This window comes from Vanessa atalanta, chromosome 24 (genome assembly GCF_905147765.1).
Source record: "Vanessa atalanta chromosome 24, ilVanAtal1.2, whole genome shotgun sequence".
Taxonomy (NCBI): domain Eukaryota; kingdom Metazoa; phylum Arthropoda; class Insecta; order Lepidoptera; family Nymphalidae; genus Vanessa; species Vanessa atalanta.
This window is the reverse complement of record NC_061894.1, coordinates 7,043,435-7,064,955: the sequence shown is the minus strand read 5'-3', so window position 1 is coordinate 7,064,955 and position 21,521 is coordinate 7,043,435. Positions and strand designations below refer to the sequence as shown.

Below are 21,521 nucleotides of genomic sequence, written 5' to 3'. Positions count from 1 at the left end.
TACCGGGTTCGATTCCCGGCCGAGTCGATGTAGATAAAGTTCATTAGTTTTCTATGTTGTCTTGGATCTGGGTGTTTGTGGTACCGTCGTTACTTCTGATTTTCCATAACACAAGTGCTTTAGCTACTTAGGTACATTGAGATCAGAGTAATGTATGTGATGTTGTCCAATATAAAAAAAATATATATATATAATTAATAAAAAATATTAGAGAAAATATGGAGTCAAATAACGAACGTCGAAGTAGAACGTAGAAGTGTCTTATAACTTTAATTAAACACAACATATGTATAGATTTATATACTTTAATTATTAATTTATTGACGTGTTAATAAATTGGTTATTAACTACACACTACCGGGAATATGGGGTTGCGTTTGATTTGATATTTTTTGCTTCACTTTAACGTTGTGCGCGCTCCATCTGCTTTTTGTTTTATAGTCTGGACTATAACGATGTTTAAAGACCAAATCTTTGGAATAAAACTTCGAATCGTCCTCTCTTTTAGCGAACAATTAGATCGTATTCAACCATATCCTCTGATGCGGATTCGTGATCTACATCCAATACGAAGTTTTCCTTTATAAACGCTAATTAAATACATTACCTTTGGCTGCACGAATTTAAACCCGCAACCTTAACTCAAGATTCACGTTCTTTTAACCACTGGGCTCATCGGCTTTCTTTGGAATAATAGTGAACATTATTCAAAGATATAACTCCGCGTTATTACCTGCTCTAGTGACAGGACTCGTTCATTTTTCGCCCGGAGACTCGGATTCGCAATGCAAAGCTGAACAGCTCTAAGCATTCTTGCGATCATTTCACGCGGTCATTATTTATATGAATATATAGATATATATCTTTTTTAATAAAATAAACTTGTTACTCAAAGTACCCGATTACACAGGGTTAGTAACTCTTTTTTGGGGCAATGTATACGTTTTTACAAACAGAAAACGTTCAAAATTATTCAATTATAAAATTCAAAAGAATCGTTAAAGAGCGTTTGTGTGCTAAAGGATATTACAACACTAATGAATTTTTAGTTGACTGCACACCTTGGGAATGAAATGATCGCCTCCAGGCTGTTTCAAATAACTAAAATATAATTATCATTGTACATGGAAAATGGTTCAAAAATATATATATTTATCCCGCTGAGTTTCTTTCGCCGGTTCTTCTCAGGTCACGGTGTTTTCTTTTTCCGGTAACGGTGGTAGTGTTTAATTTGACCATCAATAAGAAAGTGTAATACTTCTATATTGAATAAAGGAATTTGAGTTTGAGTTGAGTCTGTATATATCTGATATCTGGTTCTGTTGATATTGTCCTTCTGACAACGACCTAAGCTAAGGACGGAGGGCCTCATAAAGGCACCCTTAGGACGTGTGTTTTCTGAGCTCTTAAGTGGCCTCTCAACATCTGCCTTGAGTCTTGGCACTCGTCCACCCGACCCGACCGGCTGACGCTGTCAAGGCCATTAGGGCCGATGGCATACAGTCAGGAAAAAAGGTTATTGTTGAAACGTACGTATTCTGATCCCTCATGTAGACTTTCACCATTTTAGTCACTTCGTAAATGGAAAATCACGTTTATACTAATATTATAAATGGAAAAGTAACTCGTGTCTGTCTGTTGCTCCTTCACGGTCAAATCACTTAAACGATTTTTAATGAAATTGGCATGAAGCAAGCTAAGTGAGCGAAGACGTGAGCGATAACTAGTGTAAGACATATGTGAGCTGTCCGTCCCGATTTAGGTGAAATACGATATCCAGGGACGCACGAGATGAGAAAAAAATTTGGTCGAAATCGGTCGGACAGCTTAGGATAAGTTTACATACATACGGAAGATTTATATATATATATACATAAAGATGTGTTATAATATCAATTAATGTTTTTTTTGTTCATATATAAATACACGCATAATTCACTTGATTAAATTCAAATTATGAGCAGTTGTTGTTGACACGTTTCGGGTCGTTTTGTCTCTTACTGTGATTATTGATTTAACATAGGAAAGAAGAATACAGCATTATATCACAAAGCACCACCTTAAAAATATTTATGTTACAGTCATAGTGCATAAATAGCTATTATACATAATGACCGGTCATTATATATAATCACTTTATCCGGATATTATTCATAATAGTTAGCGAAAGTAATAAATACGGTCTTATTTACTTTATAAATTGAAGTTAAATAACTTTAGAACAATGTTAATTAACGTATAATTATTATCTATGACAATGTTATTTTAATTCTTAAAATAAACAAAATAATTATTACATTATTATTATTATTATTTCCTGAATAATATAGTGCTGTTGGCCATACTGGCCTTTACAGCTTCACCGGACGTTGGGGTGAGTGCAAGACTCAGACTTGAATGGAACCCTTTCGAGCTCCAGAGTGACGTTCATCCTCAGGGTGTCTCCTATGAGATCGCACCTCGGCTCAGAACGTAGTCGGCGGGGTGTGAACACTTGAAATTAACACTGATTGAATCTAAATGACGCCACGGCCGCCTCCGTGATTTCACTAACCTGGGTATAGGGGCGAGACGCTGGTATTCAGCCGCTTATGTAGCAACCATCATCATAACCCCACTCTTAACCTAAGAAATGTCCAACAATATTCTGATTTATTACCTTGACTGTAACATATATATGTAAACCCGTGATTTATAATATTTAAATGGCAACGCATGTCGATCTTCTATTAAAGGTATACGGGGAGATATAAATATATATGAACGGTACTTTCAGAAAAAAAAACAAGACTAAACTAGACGTAATGAGGCTGCAAATACCCACTCGACCGTAAAGGTTCAATCCACTACGATAAGTGATTTCTTACGAGCGCTCTGTGTTATAATTGTAGACTTCTTTTAGACGATTTCCTCTAAGACATGTTTTGGTATAATCGATGCAGTGTTGTGAAAGCATTGTCCATGTTTCAGTATATATATGTAATTATATATCTATACTAAGATCATAAAGCTGAAGAGTTTGTTTGTTTGTTTGAACGCGAATCAGGAATTTATTTAAATATCCCATTTATCGCGGAAGGTCATAAGGCTTATATATGAAGGCTATATACCGCGACTATGAATCTCGAAGTTTTTAGTTTCATTTAATTTTCGGAACGTAGTTATTTTACGCGGCTTACAATAGAGTGAACTGTCAGAAATCGTCGTATAAGAAAAAAAGCATTATGTTCCCTTTCCGGTCGACCTAACCCTCTCCTTCCCTTTCTTAACATTGTTTAAACGTATTTTTTGTTATGTTTAAAGGGTATTATTAGTAACAAATTTTATTTATTACCAAATGTTGTTGACGTTTTTTTAATGGTGTCTCTTATTTAATACATAATACGATTAGTGTCTCACGACAGATCTCTTTTATTCGGATTGTGTATTGTTTTTGGCCCTGATGGCCTCTTCATCATCACAGAGCGGGGAGGCGAGTTTAAATGCTCAAGCTAAGTGTTAAAAGGCCACTTAAGGGCTCTGAGTACGCGCGTCCTATAGGTGCTGTCGGGAGGACGCGATCAAAGACCGAGTTGGACAAATGGAAAGTTATTGAGATATTTTCCTTAAAAATACCAAGTATCAGTCCCTCGAAACGTTGACATAAATAGTGTTATACCAGTGGAAGTTAAGCGATTTACCATGAAACAAGTACGTGTTGATTCAGTATAAAGTTTATTGACCCCGAAATGATCTTTGGTCGAATATACGGCGTTTGTTATTTTTATTATTTATTTTGTACACGTCCCGGCATCGCACGGTTAGAAAAACTACCAGTTACTGATTATAATAACGATTCGTTGAATTTAGTCATCGGGTAAAAAAACGTACTTCAAAAGCGAAACATAGTTGGTACTTTTAAACTTCGAGATGGATCTTCGTCATCTAAGACGTGAACTTTCCTTGTATTTATGAGATACATAATTTATCTTTGCCAAAGATTAACTAAGTTTTCTTGTTTGTAAATTCGTCTTTTAACTTCGTCGTTTGAAGTTGGGAGCCATTAATGTTTTGAATGACTGCGTGTTTGACGGACATTTTGACGAAGATTGCTTCTAAAATACGATAGTTCTTACGATCATTGGTCTTTAGAGATATTTAAGCAACGAATTATTTTAAGGATGAGCTCGTATGGATTGGGTGTAGTATCTGTGGTATAGTTGTATTCTTGTGAGACTATAATTTATGGTTATGGTGGGAAACTACATTGTTTTTTTATATGGTTAAGTGATTGCCATTGGTCGTAGATATTGGCGCCGTAAGATGTTATGTTTCTTGTCTGTAGTTACACTGATTTACTCATTATTAAAACCGGAACTCAACTAATCCTAAGTATTGCTGCTTGGCGGTAGAATATTTGACGAGTGGGCGGTACCTACCACCAAGTAAAGTATAGCAAGATTATTAAATTTCCGTTTCGTTTGTCAAATGTTTTACTTAAATCATTCACATAGATACAAAAAATATATAAACCATATAGTTACATAGATAATGTACGATTCTGCCATTTAAGTGTATCCCCTGATATATTACTCAATTAACCCATGCCTTCACTTGCCAACTCGTTGTAAGGATTACGAATCAACCCCCCACTCCAAAGTATCCTCCAAACATTCGGTATGGCTCAAGCTTGAGTTAAGTTGTAAGAAATATTTTCATCTGATAGTTTGCCGAATAAGAAGTTCATTTAGATTTGGCGGTTAATTAAAAAGTATAATTTTAAGTTATAGTTCTTAGTTGCTCGCAGTGTCGCACTGCTGTGTAGCTGCTGACAAGGCTTACGCTTTTGAGAAGGCTAACGATTCCAATCGAAGAATTTCATTGTAAACAAACCTTAGATTTACGTACACCATGCAATTTGCTTATAGCTTATCTTTATAGTGCACTACTAACGGATCTTATGCAACATTATTCATTTTAATCCCTTTTACTTCCAAAGTTCCAATAACAGCTTCGATATTTAAAACGCATTTTTACCAACATAACGAATAACACAGATTATACAAGCTCTCGACCAATGACATCGCGTCAATTTGCTGTCAAATGTTGTTTATTTGGCTTTTGTCCTCTTGTGTCAAGTTTTCCGTCACCTTGAACGAGTTTATATTAACAAAAATAATTTTGGAATACGCAACTTTGGTTAAGATATATAAATTAAATACTTGAACATATCTTTTATAAAAATATGTATGTAATTAATATTAGAATTTCTTTCTACGAGTTTTACTGAGTCAGAGCAAAATACTTCCCTTAATTATTTCGCTTTGTGTTCGTCTTACGACTATGATTATATTAATTTTAATCCTGCGAGGTCGTGAGCGGGGCCAAACTATCCATTAGACAATGTTGGCAACTGCCTAAAGTATCGGCTGGGGCCCCCTAGGTAGACCAAAAAATTGGTAAATAAAATTAACTCATTTTTTGGAATTGGAATTGGATTGGATTGGATTGGATTGTGTGTCTTAGTAAATTCCAATGTATGTTGTAAAATTACGTTGTGTTAAAAAAATATTTTAAGAAGTTAAAAAAAGGATAAAGCGTCTCATCGGAGCCTGTGAAAGTGATGGTTTTTAGTGGGCGTCCTGGACACCAGCGAGTCCCGAATACCCCGCTTCATGTGGGAAAAGCGTTTTTTCCAGCGAAAAATAAAAATAAATAGAAGGGTAAAGAGGTCCGTATTGCTCAGGGCCCCCGACATTGTTAATCCTGTCCCGTTTCAAGCCCGTCTATATACCTAATTAGGTATTACCAAATACCAATAATAGGTATTATTGTGTTTTTATGTGACTTCGTGCGTCTTCGTTTGCAGTTGCAGAAGAGTTATATGTTATATATATATATTTTATTACGTATATTTTGTATCGATAAATTAAAGATAGATATATATATTAAATCTTACTGATATAATATTAATGAATATTAGAACGTTAGAATCGATAATGGTATTATATTCGCTTCGTTGAACTGAAAAATGAAATGCGTCCCGTTCGAGGTCCGTTAAACTGCCTTTATAGACATCAACAGCTTATCGTGTTTATTGCTAGAATATGAGCGCCGATGGCCGAGTAGAACAAGGGAATTTGACTGAAGATAGCGGGTTCGTCCCCAAGTGACCGAGACCGTCACTGTTGCAAAAATTTAAAAAATGAGTTAAATTCGTAATAAAAGTCCTGAAGCAACCCTCTACTTGGTGCAATAACCGTAACACATAGTTTCCGTAAGATGGCGTGAGTGTCATTATGGTTTTGGCGCGTATCACGGCGACGCTTGGAGAATGTCAAAGTTTTAAATGCTTCTCGTGAAAAAATTGCATTTTCGCAAAAGTGACTGTCGTGCAGTGCACCGGGGTTGCGATATACATGTATAAAGAAGGACGGATATTAGTAGTGCTCACTCGATTTGTATTTAAAATATGCGTTTATCGGAACGAAGTGATTTTACGCTTCGACAACTGACAGAAATCGTAACACACGGAAAAAGCATACACCCCTGCAGGTGCACCTTTATTTTTACTTCCAAATTTCCTATAACAGTTTCCTTGACGTTAAAATCGCATCCACAGTGAATGTAATCGATAATTCAAGCTCTCGACCAATGGTATCGCGTCAATTCGCTGTCAAATGTTTGTTTGTTTGACTTTTGTCTTCTTGTGGTTGGAATTGATTAAATATAGGTACATATACTTCGTTGCTATGGATTATAATAATAGTAAAAAAATATACTACAAATATACTCTTATGTTTTTATTTTACTCGAGTTAATTGCTTTTGTTTTTATTATGTATTACACGCAGATGCTTCAATTAACTTTTTTTTTATATTTATATAAGCGAAGGTTTTTCTGGTCGTTTTATCTCTTTTAATACAATATTGCCGACGAGCAGCTCATCACGTTTGGTTCAGGTTTTAGGTACAAATATATAACATTTGCAGCCTGTAAATTTCCCACTGCGAGGCTAAGGTCTCCTATCCCTTTAAGGAGAAGGTTTGGAGCATATTCCACCACGCTGCTCCAATGCGTGTTGGTGGAATACACGTGGCAGAATTTCTTTGGAAAGTAGACATATGCAGGTTTCCTCACGATGTTTTCCTTTACCGCCGAGCACGAGATGAATTATAAACACAAATTAAGCACATGAAATTCAGTGGTGCTTGCCTGCGTTTGAACCCGAAATCATCGGTTAAGATGTACGCGTTCTAACCACTGGGAACTCTCGGTATATTAAAATTTAAATGTTTAATTTATTTTCACAGGAGAGCTACACGGAGGTGCCGGTGGCGCCGCCCAGCGAGTCGGACGAACACTGTCACTGGACGAGACCTGAACCCCCAAGTGCTGTTCCTCAACTCGTCTGTGCACTTATACTGTGCGCTGTTTTTATGGTATGTACAAACATATAGGTATATATATGCATATATATATATATATATATAAGAAAAGGAGCTTAAAAAGACATGAGTCCAAGTCTGTGACTTATTGTATTGCTGTGTTCCGGTTTGTAGCGTGAGTGAGTCAGTGGAACTACAAGCACAGGGCACACAATGACTTATTTCCCAAGGTCAGTGGTGCATTGGCGGTGGTGACCACTTAAAATCAGGTGGACCATTTTTATAAAAAAAAAAAAAACTAAACATAGTATCTTTTTATTTTGTTTTTTAGCATTAGCAGCCCGTAAATGTCCCACTGCTGGGATAAAGGCCTCCTCTCCCTTTGAGGAGAAGGTTTGGAGCATATTCCACCACTCTGCTCCAATGCGAGTTGGCGGAATACACATGTGGCAGAATTTCGTTGAAATTAGACACATGCAGGTTTCCTCACGATGTTTTCCTTCACCGCCGAGCACGAGATGAATTATAAACACAAATTAAGCACATGAAAAATTCAGTGGTGCCTGCCTGGGTTTGAACCCGAAATCATCGGTTAAGATGCACGCGTTCTAACCACTGGGCCATCTCGGCTCTTGGGCCATCTCGGCTCTTATTTTGTTTTATCGAGTTATTATTGACGTCCAAGTGTTGACATTATATTAAAATGACAAATCTGAAATACGTTTAATAACATAGTTTTTTTATATCATAGTACAGTGTTAACGCTTCGGTTATTTACAGAGCGATGAAATTCTCTCTGAATTAATTAATACTTGCTAGACGTCAAACTCGTCCTTGTGACTTTTGCATCGACGTCTGTCATCTCCCACCCCTCGACCCCCCCCCCCATAGGGATTTAATCCGAGCATCGATCGCTCTATAACTGTGTAATTTCGTCTTTGTTGTCTCGCTGCAGACATGTCTCGAATAATGATTTTATGTTGAACAATGTCTCAATTGATATACTGTTTTTCGAATTTATTACTTTGAGCGTCAATGAATCAACTTTAGACGACGACAATATATCGGATTAGGGATTCGACTAGGGGGAGGGGGACTAAGGGGGCTTTTCGAAAATAGGGGGTATTTTTTGCCTTTTTGTGATATCTCGACTTTCCGTCATGGTACAAAAATCACTTTTCTGGCTACATGTCATATATGATTTTTTTTTTGCCTACCCTTGATATTTGCTAAGCTGTATGTCGAATTGTTTATTTTGCTGTTTTCTTTCTCGACATAAGACAAAATTAAGGCTACCTCCTCTAAAAAATGTAGACAGTGTCACTTAAGATGACGTAAGGATCCCATACATCCAAATGGTTCTCACATTTAAAACTTATGGTCGAATAAAGAAACTCACATGCGAACACGAATACTGAAAGCATTAGACTAATTTTTCTATTGACTATTAGATCTATTTACTCACGAAGGCTTGCCTTCGAAGCTTAATTATAATCTGGGCGTCCATTAGTTAGAGTGAGGGACGTGCTTATGAGATGGGATCTTAGTGTGCGTGTGTCAACTAAGACTAAGAGTCAAGATATTAAAAATACAAATAAGATAATATTTGTTAAGTTTATTAATTTAAAATAGGGGGGCGGGGGGGTAACATACTTGTGAGTGAATAGGTTATTATTGTGGAATAATAGGAAATATACACAAAGGGCACCATCAACTTGGTTGGTGGTAGGGCTTTGTGCAAGCCCGTCTGGGTAGATACCACCCACTCAGTTATTCTACCGCCAAACAGCAGTACCCAGTATTGTTGTGTATCGGTTTGAAGGTTGAGTGAGCAAGCTTAACTACAGGCACAAGGATATAACATCTTAGTTCCCAAGCTTGGTTGCGCATTGCTGATGTAAGGAATGATTACTATTTCTTACAGCGCTTTGTCTATCGGCGGTGTTGACCACTTACCATCATGTTTGCCATTCGCTATGAGATTAAAAAAAAAGTCGCGGTGTGATTATTTGATTGTAAATGTAATACACATATTTCAGATATGCGAGCTGGTCGGTGGTTACTTGGCAGGCAGCCTGTCTGTGATGAGCGACGCGGCGCATATGTTGAGCGACTGCGGTGGCTTTGCGCTTGCGATACTCGCTTTCCGCTGCGCTGGGAGACAGCCCAACGCCAATATGTCCTATGGCTATAGAAGAGCAGGTAAGGAAATTGAACTTTAACTGTTTCAACATAAGATCTATTCACTAATGAAGACTCGCCCTCATATTATCATTATTATATTCCTATATCCTTATTCATAGAGGCAACTAGAATTACTGAATCCGTCGCAACGTGTACTATATTGACAATATATTTACCAACTGTGTACTTTATCTAAATTTGACGATCTCCGTGGTCGAGTATTGTGTACACCGGTTTTCATGGGTACACCACTCCGAGGTCCCGGGTTCGATTTCCGGCTTTGTCGATTTGTTCACGGCCGGATCTACCATATGGCTTTTTGGGCTTCAGCCCAGGGTCCCGTGAATCAAGGGGCCCCCTGTTAAGTCAAGTCAAAGTCAAATATAGACGATAATGCAAAAGAATTACCTAATTTTATTAAATTAAACAGATCGTATGGTTTGCGGTCCTGCGAATTCTGCAATTAATCAAACCCATTCAATTCCTAAGTAGTATTAGCCCAAGGCCCCCTAAACTGACGGTCCGGCCCTGCATTCGTTGCCAATGTATTGGCTCAGCATCGCCAACGCTTTGGACAAGCGGGTAACACGTTGTCGAACCATCCATCCGCGTTTTCAGTGCGACGGAGTTCTTTAAGCGGTTTACTGTAGTGAACTATCAGGAATCATTGTACTCCCAGGTGACCTTTCCCTCTCTTTCCTTTATCTCTGTCTCTTTCTAATATTTACAGTTATTGTCATATGTAGCGAAATCAACCTCTTAACAACAGGGATTCCCATAACACCTCTCGTTTTTATCAATGGGTCAGTAGCAATATTGTTGTAAAAAGTCACGTATTATTTCTTATCGGTTCATGTTATCATTACATATACAACACAAGCTAGATTATATGTTATCTATATCTTTTTGAAACATTTATTATATTAAGTACACATCTCATCATAGACTGATAAATTATAACTATCATAATCCATTGTAAGGTCATTTTATTTATTTATTTATTTTCTTGAGACACATATATAGACAATTCCAATGGAAGTAGGAAAAAAGATAAACAAGTCTCAGATTTACGTATTTCATGCGATTTGCTAATGACTCAGCTATATTGTGCACTACTGAGAGTTTATGATTTATATATCTTCATTTATAATACTCATACTCACATCCATTACTCTGATCCCAATGTAAGTAGCTAAAGTACTTGTGATATGGAAAATCAGATGTAACGACGGTACCACAAACACCCAGACCCGAGACGACAAGAAAACGAATGAACTTTTTCTATATCGACTCGGCCGGGTATCGAACCTGGGACCTCGCGTACCCATGTAAATCGGTGTACACCCTACTCGACCACGGAAGTCGTCAAACATACAACACTATTGCACTCATCTACTACCTATCTACCTTTTTTATATACTCTATTCCAACCATAACAGGAAAAAAGGCAAATAAACAATATTTGACAGCGAATTGACGCGATATCATTGGTCGAGAGCTTGATTAATCTATGATATTCGCTATGGAATTGCGAGGAAACGGTTTTTTGAACGTCGACGAAACTGTCATCGGAATTTTGGAAGTAAAATTAAAGTGGATATAAGTAGTTAAGTGTAATAATGTATTATAAATGAAGATATATAAATCATAAACTCTTAGTAGTTCACAATATAGCTGAGTTATTAGCAAATCACATGAAGTACACACAATTCTCGAATGTACTGAACAAAATTGACAGAGGTATTGGGCGCGATGACCTCTGTCCTCCTGATCTGGGTGCTGACGGGTGTGTTCGTGTACGTGGCGGCGCTGCGCATCCACACGGGCGACTACCAGATCGAGCCCGACATGATGATGATCGTGTCTGGCTGCGGTGTGGCTTTCAACGTGGTGCTGGCGCTCGTGCTGCACGGCTGCGCGTCCGACATCGGTGAGTTGTACGCCCGTTAATGCTATTGTCGGCGGGACTTCGAGTCCCACTCTGTAACCAATTGAATATAATCGTAGAATATTTACACATTCATTCTTATATAAATTATAATTTACTTTATTGATTAAAAGTTGAAATTTCTTGAAATCTCTTCTTAGTGAGCGTCTGTCGTGAAAAGATTAACTATGCTAAATTTCAAGTTAGTTTACACAAATAAGGCTAATTCTATTGAAGAACAATAGTTTATAATACGTAGTCGTTTAATACTTCAAACATTAAAAAAGTGCTCTGGCATATATGTTCAAAAAGGCCTGTCTGGCCGTGGTATATCGCTAGGCCCTACTTACCTTGCCGCCCGTTGGCCCGCAGCGCACCACCACTCGCACGGCGGCGCGGCGTGCTCGCACGCGCACGGCGCGCGGCGGCCGCTGTTCGGGCGCGCCAAGGCCGCCAACGGCGCGCTCGCCAACGGCGACTACGGCATGAAGGACCTCGCCGCCGCCGACGCGCACGTGGCCAGCTCCGCCGCCAGGTCGGTCGCCCGTCTGTCTATACTGCGTATTAAAAAATAAACAAGCAAAACCCGTTACTCGTTAAATTTTGTTTTTTTATTAAAAGCTATGTGAAACTCCAAAGCTTTTTTCTCTTGTATTAAAATATCACTCATTTCTTTATAATTCACGATTAAATGTAAATGCAAGAAAATCAATAACTATTTAGCAATTTTTAGGAATATTTCTTTCCTTGTTTGTAAACAGAATAACAATATAACTCCAAATCTAATATTGAAAATATAATATTACAATAGACAGATTATAAGTAGTTGATGTTAAAAAAATACGAACGTTCTACGCGCTCTAAATACGGATCTAATGTCGTCTTTCTAAATACGCGTAACGTTCTTTGCTTCAATAGGGTTTTCTCTATCGGGTGATGTATATTGTCTTAGTTAAGCATAAAAAACATACAACAACAAGCAGTGTCCAGTCGATCTTCCCTCCCCCCAAATAATATGTTGAAGATACCTGGGTCGTCTCGTCTAGGATCTAAGACTTAACTAAAATTTAACCAAGTCGATTTGTCTTAAAAACAGAAAAGTTATAATACTATTTTTTTGGGCAATTTATTCAAAATCTCGACTCTTTCGTCTCCAGGAACATCAATCTCCGCGCCGCCTTAATCCACGTGATCGGTGACCTCATCCAGAGCTGCGGGGTGCTGCTCGCTGCTGTGCTCATCAAAATATACGTAAGAATTGAATTTTGCATATCTGGACTCGACTCTAACAAACATCACGCTTAAAAAATTACAGAAAAATTTAGTTTATGCACCTAATTAAAATATAATCTTGTTTTTAATTACCTTAGTTTGGAGTGAAGTCCTTTACCCCCTCCAACTTTTCTCTCTCTTTCTCTTTCTGTCTCTCTTTATTGAATACGGTTTTATATAATATTATTAGAATATATTTTTAATTCACTCTGGATTTTGAATAACAGTGTTGCCATTACCATTTAATACACGATATATAGCGAAGGCAACTTCGTTCCAACCGGGTGTACCACTGCAAATCTTTATTTGTAAAGGTTTGCAAACGTGCACTAGAATGATGTCAATAACTTGAACTGTCTCGCGCGTGCGCAGCCCGACGCGAAGGTGGTGGACCCCGTGTGCACGTTCGTGTTCGGCGTGCTGGTGCTGCTCACGTCGGCGCGCGTGGTGCGCGACGCGCTCGCCATGCTCATGCAGGCCGTGCCCGCGCACTTCCGGTGAGTATCCCTCCCCACCCTCTTCCTGTGCGAGACTCATCTTACTTGTGTTAAACTGGTAGCGTTAGCGAAACAAATATAATATCAATAAATTGATTTTGTATTCATTATATCTATAAAATTAGTTATGAATTCTTTTTATCAGGTATAGAGAGTGTGTGGCCTCACTGTCGGCTGTGAACGGTGTGCGGCACGTTCATTCTGTCCATGCGTGGGCTCTGTCGACCCACCACACCGTTTTAACAGCACACGTCGCTATCGGTATGCTAATTTATTTAAATACGAAGTTCTCATGTACTTGGGAAAAAGGCCATATGGTCTCAATATGGTCCATGTATTTTCAGACGAACTGGCCGACTGGGAGTCCGTCCTCCACAGTTGCCAGCAGCTGGCGCGCAGTCAGTTCGGTGTCGACAGCGCCGCCTTCCAGGTGGAGCGCTACTCCAGCTGCATGACCACCTGCCGGCACTGCAAGCAGCCTGCCGCCGTGCCCTGACCCCTGTGCACGCTGAGCCGCTAGCCGGTGAGCAGCGTCACCACACACCTTGATACCGCTGTGGGCCTGTCGTAGTGTTCGATAGTCGATAGTCTATCGATAGTCTATCGATTGTCTATTGGACTGTCGATATGCAACACTAGTTCTGACTCAGTCGCGTGCTCGAAAGCATGCTTATTTATATTGAAATAAAACTACACGGGCAGACCGTGACACAACACAGAACGTGAACACTGCAAAGTGCTCAAAACGTCGGGATGTTAAAATAATTAATATACGCGATTAAATCCGTTAAAAACTAGTTTTATTTCAATGTGTAATAATCGCGAAAATCTAAGACAACATTATGCTTATTTATACTCTAAGCTACTAACATTACCAATAGATGTAACGTGTCGTCGATAATGAACTTATTCGACACACGTTACGTGCGAAAGAAATAACAATATGATATTTTCATCACGTAAGAAAGAGATGACAATATGTTTTATGTTTTGATTTTCCGTTACAGGATATAGAATAACGCGGCTGAGCGCTACCAGACTTCAACACGACTCGTAAAGAATATTGACCGAAGTAATGTTGAAGAGGAACTCCGAATGGATTCCATGTTCCGTGTTAATGGTCAGTTGTATTGTTTGTAAGTATAATGACACTCGTGAACGCGACATTCCAAAAAGTATTACTATAAAAAAGTTAGTCGTAAGATACGGTCGTTTGTAGCTTTCAAATGTATTTCGACGATGTTTGTCTAAAAGGTCGTATGTGCGTTGAATTTGAATTGCTGTTTCGGACGTAACCGCGTACGCTAACGGAGTGACGCGTACAGGCGATCTTTCCCTCTCTTTCTCATTGTCTCTTGTATATCGTTGTATATCAAATGAATTTTTTTTTTTGTAAAAAATCGAGATTTCTTATAACAGCTTGGACATTGTTTTTAATACACTCCATTGTAAACCACATAATAATAACACAGAAAATTGTGTAGGATTTCCAAGGGTTGGTTATTATATATAGCTAATTAGTCATCAGTACCAAACAACCTACTATGAGAGGGGCTTAAATTTTAATATATATTCTGGGGAAGTGATGCGGTCCATTGACTTACAGACGGACATATAAACAAATCTATATTTACCCCTAATACATTATACATTAGTAAATATTTCAAAAGGATAGTACAAGATTTTTTAGTTTTAATTTTTTATATAATATAGTCATCTTCGTTTCTGCCTTTTTGAATATTAATTAATGTACGACGTAACTCAAGCTTCGTTGTAGATATAAAATACTGTAATATACGACCTTACAGTTTTGAAATATAATTCAATGTTACATACGACCTTTTGTACAAACAGTCGCGACTTGTTTAGTGATAAGATAATTCCGCTTGTGCAGTGAAATTGTTGCTTTAAATATCTATTTATACGAAGTGCATACATTGAAGCTATATTTTTTTTTATACGACGAGTAATTTTTGTAATTCTTTATAACCACTGATTGTAAATAGTGCGGTGGCGTTAAGTCTCTTTCCGATTCCTAAGTCACAAAGCTTACTTTAGGACGCTTAGATCTTTGACTGATATCGTACGGTGACTTTCAAGAGCCAGTGGCTAAGTATATATGTATTCGATTCGTATTTAAGCGATTTCTATCGTCTACGATTTTTCGATCTTTAGTCACGTGTCGTGTATGTCATTTCTATATTTTTATTGGTATTCTCTAGAATCCATAGAGTAATAATAAGTAAGTTATAGGGCGCGGATATCGCTGTCAATTCTTTGTGCTTCTACAATTAAAATAACAATTTTCGGTCGTCGCAATTGCTCACGCACTCAAGTGAAACAGATGTTGAAGTGTCGACCTTTACCTACTTGTGTTCTTGGTATTCTCTCTGTTGCGCGCGCTCTAAGCATGCTTATTATACTCTAAGCTACTAAAGTTACCATAGATATGACTGTAACGTGTCGTCGATTCTGAAATTATTTGACAGGCTTAAAAAACTTGCCTTAAGTGTGAAAGAGATAACAATATGATACTCGCTCGCAGTATGTGCGAAAGAGATAACAATATGTTCAGCTCTGTCAAATAATTTTAGATTGTGTTCACCATTTTTTTATACAAATCTTTATCGATATTGCTATACAACAACAATCGTAGAATTGCAAAATTCTTCGACTGACAAATTTATGACACTCTTGACAGTTACCGATTTTAATGTCAATTGTCTTTGACATTTCATTTAATATTCTTTGACTTAAACTTTTTAAAAACTATCGTGGTTCAAGAAAAAAAATCGATAAATTAATTTCGCTTTATCTTGAGGTCGGTTGCGTATAGTGATGGATTAGCGCGACCCTCTATAGTATTTATAGTGCCAAAGTTTGTAAAGAAAATTATGTATTTGACAGTTAAATTATAAATAATTAGGATAAGCTTAAAGATATGGACGATTATAACTGTTCGATGATTAATGAAGCTTTGTTATGATATAAAAACACTTGTTGACTCGCATAATGTTTTTAGATTTAAGTAAATTAGTTATTTTTGAATTATTAAAATGTTAATATTCTCTAGTTGGTAATGAGTACGCACAATTTTGATCACGAGGTTTACGAGTACATTATTTCTGTAAATATAGTTTATTTATTATGTTCAGTGTGTATTGGATTTATTTTAATCCGTTTATCATCATAACAGTTTGATTTTAACTCTCATTTATCTCTGTCTCTAGTCACAGTCCCCTTCTCCCTCTTATATTGTATCGATTAATATTCATACCTTACATATAAACCCCCCCCCTGCCCGTCTCGATTACAAGTCCAAACCTCGAACGTAACCATGAATACATACGAAAACATAATTTTTGCAGATGCTCATAGTTTTAAAAATGTTTATTTATTTTGTACAAATTTAATTTAAGAAACTATACTGTGTTATGAAAATATTTACTTTAAATGATTAATTGTATATTATTTAATTGTTTAGGTTGATTGGAGAATGATATTGTACAAAGATTTCGACCAAAATATTATTTAATGGTTTGTGTTTTTTTTTTTTTAGGATGATAATGTCAAAATAGTGCGTTCGTATTCGGTATGTTATGAGTAAATTGTTATCAGTATAAGGCGTAATTATAGATATAAATGTATTGCTTGTTAAATTATTATGAAACATTTCAGCTTACTTTTGTTTCGATATTTTATGTTTTGTGTTAAAAAATATAACCTTTTAATATATTAAACAATTTATATATTTTTCAAAAATTATTAATATGTTTGGGACCGTCTAATATGTGCATGTACGTTTTAAAGTTACACGATTTGGATATTATTTTATTTATAATTATTAAACGTCAGTCTTTTATTACGAATTAAATTTGACATTGCCTATGATTTCAATAGTTCTAAACAAAAAAACAAACTATATAATATTACGGTGCGAACATCTGTCACACTGATTTTGACAGATGTTTATTTTTTTATCTGTAATTCGAAATGTAACAATTCCAAAGTATATTAATATGAAAAGTAAAAATCTTTATGTAAAATTCTTTAATGTCATTCAGTATTAAAGTTAAATTGATATAATGTAATATCAAAATGTATAGAGGTAATATTCATTAAAAAATATGTACATTTATTAAACTTATTTTGCAATTGTATAGTAACTGTAAATAGTACATGATAAGACTATTTATTTTCCAAAGAAAAATACATTTTTTTCTAATCTTAAGTTATATTCGCAAATTGTATCTAAATTTTAATGTAAAACATAAAGGAATGCAATTACATGCTCAAATAGTGAATTTATTGTGATAGTTTTATAAGTATTATTGTATTAAGTTTTAGTAAGAGGTAGGCGTTTGCGCGTTTTGAAAAAAAAAAAAATACAAACGTCATTGTAAAGATTGACATGAGAATTATTCTCGTGACTTATGAGAAGGCGGCCATATTTCGAAATTTGCCTCCTGATTCTCCCCTAAGACATTTACAATTATTATAATATTTAGTGACGTCATCGATTTGATGTAGTTGTACTCAACCGTTCAACTTCCGTTGCGTTTGTTCTATGACAAGTAAAGTAAAGTTATATATTTGTTACTTGTGACATTGGCAGAATATTTATGAATTGGAAGCACACTAACAAGACATTATTGGCTTTTTTTTATACCAAAGACGATCATAACATTATCTTTATTGCATAAAATGGGTTCCGTGAACTGTGAGAATTTAGGAAGAAAAAGTTTAGGAACTAAAAAAGTAATTCAATTATAATATAACATTCAGAACAGTTTATACATAAATTCTAATTCTATGTTCTTAAATTTTAATTATTTCGGGATGCAGGTAATTTATATTAAAGAAGCTGGAAAAGGGTTTATTACAAAAATTAAGGCACAGTACTTTTTTCTCAATAATATCATATTAATAACACAATGCTGATAACGCAGTGTTGTTGATAAAACAATCCCTCACATGTCACAAAATAATTTAACACAGATTGAATAATTAACTCATTCAACTCTACCGAATTAAAATTATTTATTAATAATAAAATATATAATGTCATTGTATTAAAATTCTTTAGTTAATTTAAATTGTTTTTTTTTTTAAATTTAGTTTCGATTTTATATCATAGTTTTTCATAAAATTCTATAACACCGACTTATTTAAGTTACACTTTTGAAATGCAATTTAATGCTTTAATACAAAATGAGGAGTTATACTACTGGCAGTGTTGTCACAGTAAAAATGTTGTCGCTGTTGAATCAATCGATGTGTATACCGTTAATTTAATTTATTAGCTGTTTCGTTCTATGTCAATGTATTTGCCGTCCGTGTAATTAATCTGTTGTAACAAGTGTAGTAATGAATAAAAAAATGTGAAATATTTTTTGTGGTTTATTTTACAAGCTTTACTTTTAGGGCTTTGTGCTTGCCCGTCTGGATAGGTACCACCCACTCATCCGATAGTCTACCGCCGAACAGAAGTGTGTCTACAAGCCCAAGGTACAACATCTTAGTTCCCAAGGTTGGTGGAGTATTGGTGTAATGTAAGGAATAGTTATTATCTCTTAGCATCAAAGTCAATGGGTGGAGGTGACCACTTACCATAAGGTGGCCCACTAGCCCGCCCGCCATACTATTACATAAAAAAGCTCTAAACTTTCTCGAAGGGTCTTAGCCCAACAGTGGAACATTTATAGGCCCTTATTTTTCTTACTTTATTAACCTGAGAAAGAAACTCAGTAGTTACTCTTTTTCAATATCTAAAAATACAGTCATATTAGTTAAATACAATTATATATGTATGTTATGTCTCCTGCCTGGAAGTGCCATTTCTTACAACTCCAATATGCCACCAACCTTAGAAACCAAGATGTTATGTCCCGATTGTAGTTACACTGGATCACACATCCTAACTGGAACACTACTGATTATTGCTGTTGGGCGGTAGAATAAGTAATACTGGTACCTACCCAGACGTAGATACGTTTTCTCACGGTATGCGAAAGCGACCCCGGTGGTTTTTTAGTGGGTATTCCGGTGTACTTCAATTTATTTCACGTGGGAGAAACGAGTAGGCGTTTTTCTACTTAACAAAAAGGAACCAGGTAGTATCACAAATACCTATAAATAGGTTGGTTAGGTCTCAAAACTACGAAATAAAACAACAGTTAACTACGTGTTTATATTTATTCGTCTGAAGGCAAGTCATTCAACTCAATATGTACACAACATATGAATGTTATATTCTAATCTACATTATTATGGCTAACGTTTGTACAGAGTAATATCACAACGGCGAAAATAATAACACACTAAACCTATTTTCGCGTATCATTAAACATTATTTTATCAATTAAATACAAATTCATATCTCATTCGAAACATATGAAACAAAATCATTTTCAAATTATTCATGAATATAATGAATTGTAAATAATATATTACACGTGGCAATATTATTTTTCGACTTACCGTAAGGCCTATCTAATAGTTTTTTTGAGGGAAATGAAACAATAGTATTGATTGAAATTAGCGCCATCTAGCGAAACTTTTCACTATTCCTAGACAGAAACCTTGTGTTGAATTTAAACCCACTGCAATTCACACATCTACGCACACAGAGAAAAGTAAATACGTTCGTGAACGTGTGCGTGTCATGCATTGCTCGTAATATACATTTCATAGTAGGTTGTTAGCTTCGCAGCCTTATTGTATCGTATTGCTTAGAATACTTCCAAGTATTGTAACTTATCGGGATATGTCTAACTTATGAAATTACTACACTATTGAATTAAATAGGAAGCCGTTACTTACACCACTTAAATGGCTTGGGAATACATATATCACACAGCTATGTCAATTGCAAATTATAAATATAAAAATACACACCGTCGCAATAATAATAACAATGAATACATATTATATCAGTAATTTTGGCATCACAGCCATGTCGTGGATGAAAATATATTTATTCTTTATAAATAATCAATTTCAAAGTGGACGATTATGAATATTTAATATACATACATACATAAAAAACCGTACCTTACATTTATATAGAGTCAAATAAATAATTGTTTTTCCTTCGGTATTAAACTCAATTGTACCGTTATAAACTGTACCGATTACAAAAACCGATAAATATAAACGCTGTCACTGGAAGCGACAATGGATGATATATTTATAAATATTTTTCAATATAAAACTTTATCAACTCATAACGGTAAACTATTTCAAATCATATGAAAGTATAAAACATATTTATTTATTACTATGTAAATTCAAAAAAACAAATAGTTTAAGCAGATACATAGTTTACAAAAAAATACATCCAGAGTCAATTCCATACAAAAAAAGTACTATTTATTGTAAATGCAAATAGTTTTTTTCTATATGATAGGTGGCAAACGAGCAGGAGGCTCACCTGATGGAAAGTGACTACCACAGCCCATGGACATCTGGAACATCACTTGCAGGTGCGTTGCCGGCATCAAAAGTAGCAAAGCAAAGTAAATCATAATTTTTAAAAAAATATACACTTCATAATCGACCACCTTCACTGACCATCAAATTTATTTTATTACAAAAACAAATATATAAGAAAAGCATACACATTCCAATCACATTTTGTGCTAGCACAATCTAAAAAGCGTATGAAGCGAACCTTACAATTAGGGAACACACATGGAAAAGCATTGTCTTTAAAGCTACGATCACACCTGTGTCACAAAGAGACAACGAGAACTTATAATCTTTGAGACAAACTGCAAAGTAAAAACAATTAATTACAATTATTTTACTGGCAATACTAAAATATAGAAATATTAGATATTTTTCCTTGTTATTAATGCTTTTAAGAATAATCGTCTCATAAAATATTATGTTTCTTTTATACAAGTACAATTTTTATTGAAATACACTCAAATGGGCATAACTGTAAGAAAATATTAACCAATCCTTTACATCGTGCACGTACACGAACCTTGTGCCTGTAGTAACTCTAGCTCATCCACCTATCAACCCAGAAAAAAAACAATACTTAGTATTACTGTTTGGAAGTAGTATAGTAGGACGGTATTTATCCTAAGGGCACAAAACCCTACCGTCATACAATCAAAACCTACCAACAAAAAATGTATAAATATTTGAAGAAGCATTTTAACAACGCTACTTTGAAATATTCAGTTTAGTTTTAGTATTAGTTTTATCTATCAAATACAACACGACTCCAATTAAAATAAATACTGCCATAACGAGGCACAGGTG

The 21,521-nt window shown here is 35.8% G+C and overlaps 1 protein-coding gene across 2 annotated transcripts in view; it reads left to right on the top strand.

Moving 5' to 3' along the window:
- LOC125073591 (zinc transporter 2-like) overlaps window positions 1-18,638 on the top strand; it is a 43,528-nt gene extending 24,890 nt beyond the window's left edge. For both annotated transcript variants that reach the window (XM_047684472.1, XM_047684473.1), the window contains exons 2-10: window positions 7,293-7,421; window positions 9,407-9,569; window positions 11,290-11,481; window positions 11,851-12,013; window positions 12,636-12,729; window positions 13,123-13,247; window positions 13,393-13,508; window positions 13,592-13,770; window positions 14,255-18,638. In XM_047684472.1, the coding sequence (XP_047540428.1) occupies window positions 7,293-7,421; window positions 9,407-9,569; window positions 11,290-11,481; window positions 11,851-12,013; window positions 12,636-12,729; window positions 13,123-13,247; window positions 13,393-13,508; window positions 13,592-13,743 (1,134 nt within the window). In that variant the 3' untranslated portion in view covers window positions 13,744-13,770; window positions 14,255-18,638. The remainder of the gene's footprint in view (window positions 1-7,292; window positions 7,422-9,406; window positions 9,570-11,289; window positions 11,482-11,850; window positions 12,014-12,635; window positions 12,730-13,122; window positions 13,248-13,392; window positions 13,509-13,591; window positions 13,771-14,254) is intronic.
- Window positions 18,639-21,521: the final 2,883 nt, after the last annotated feature.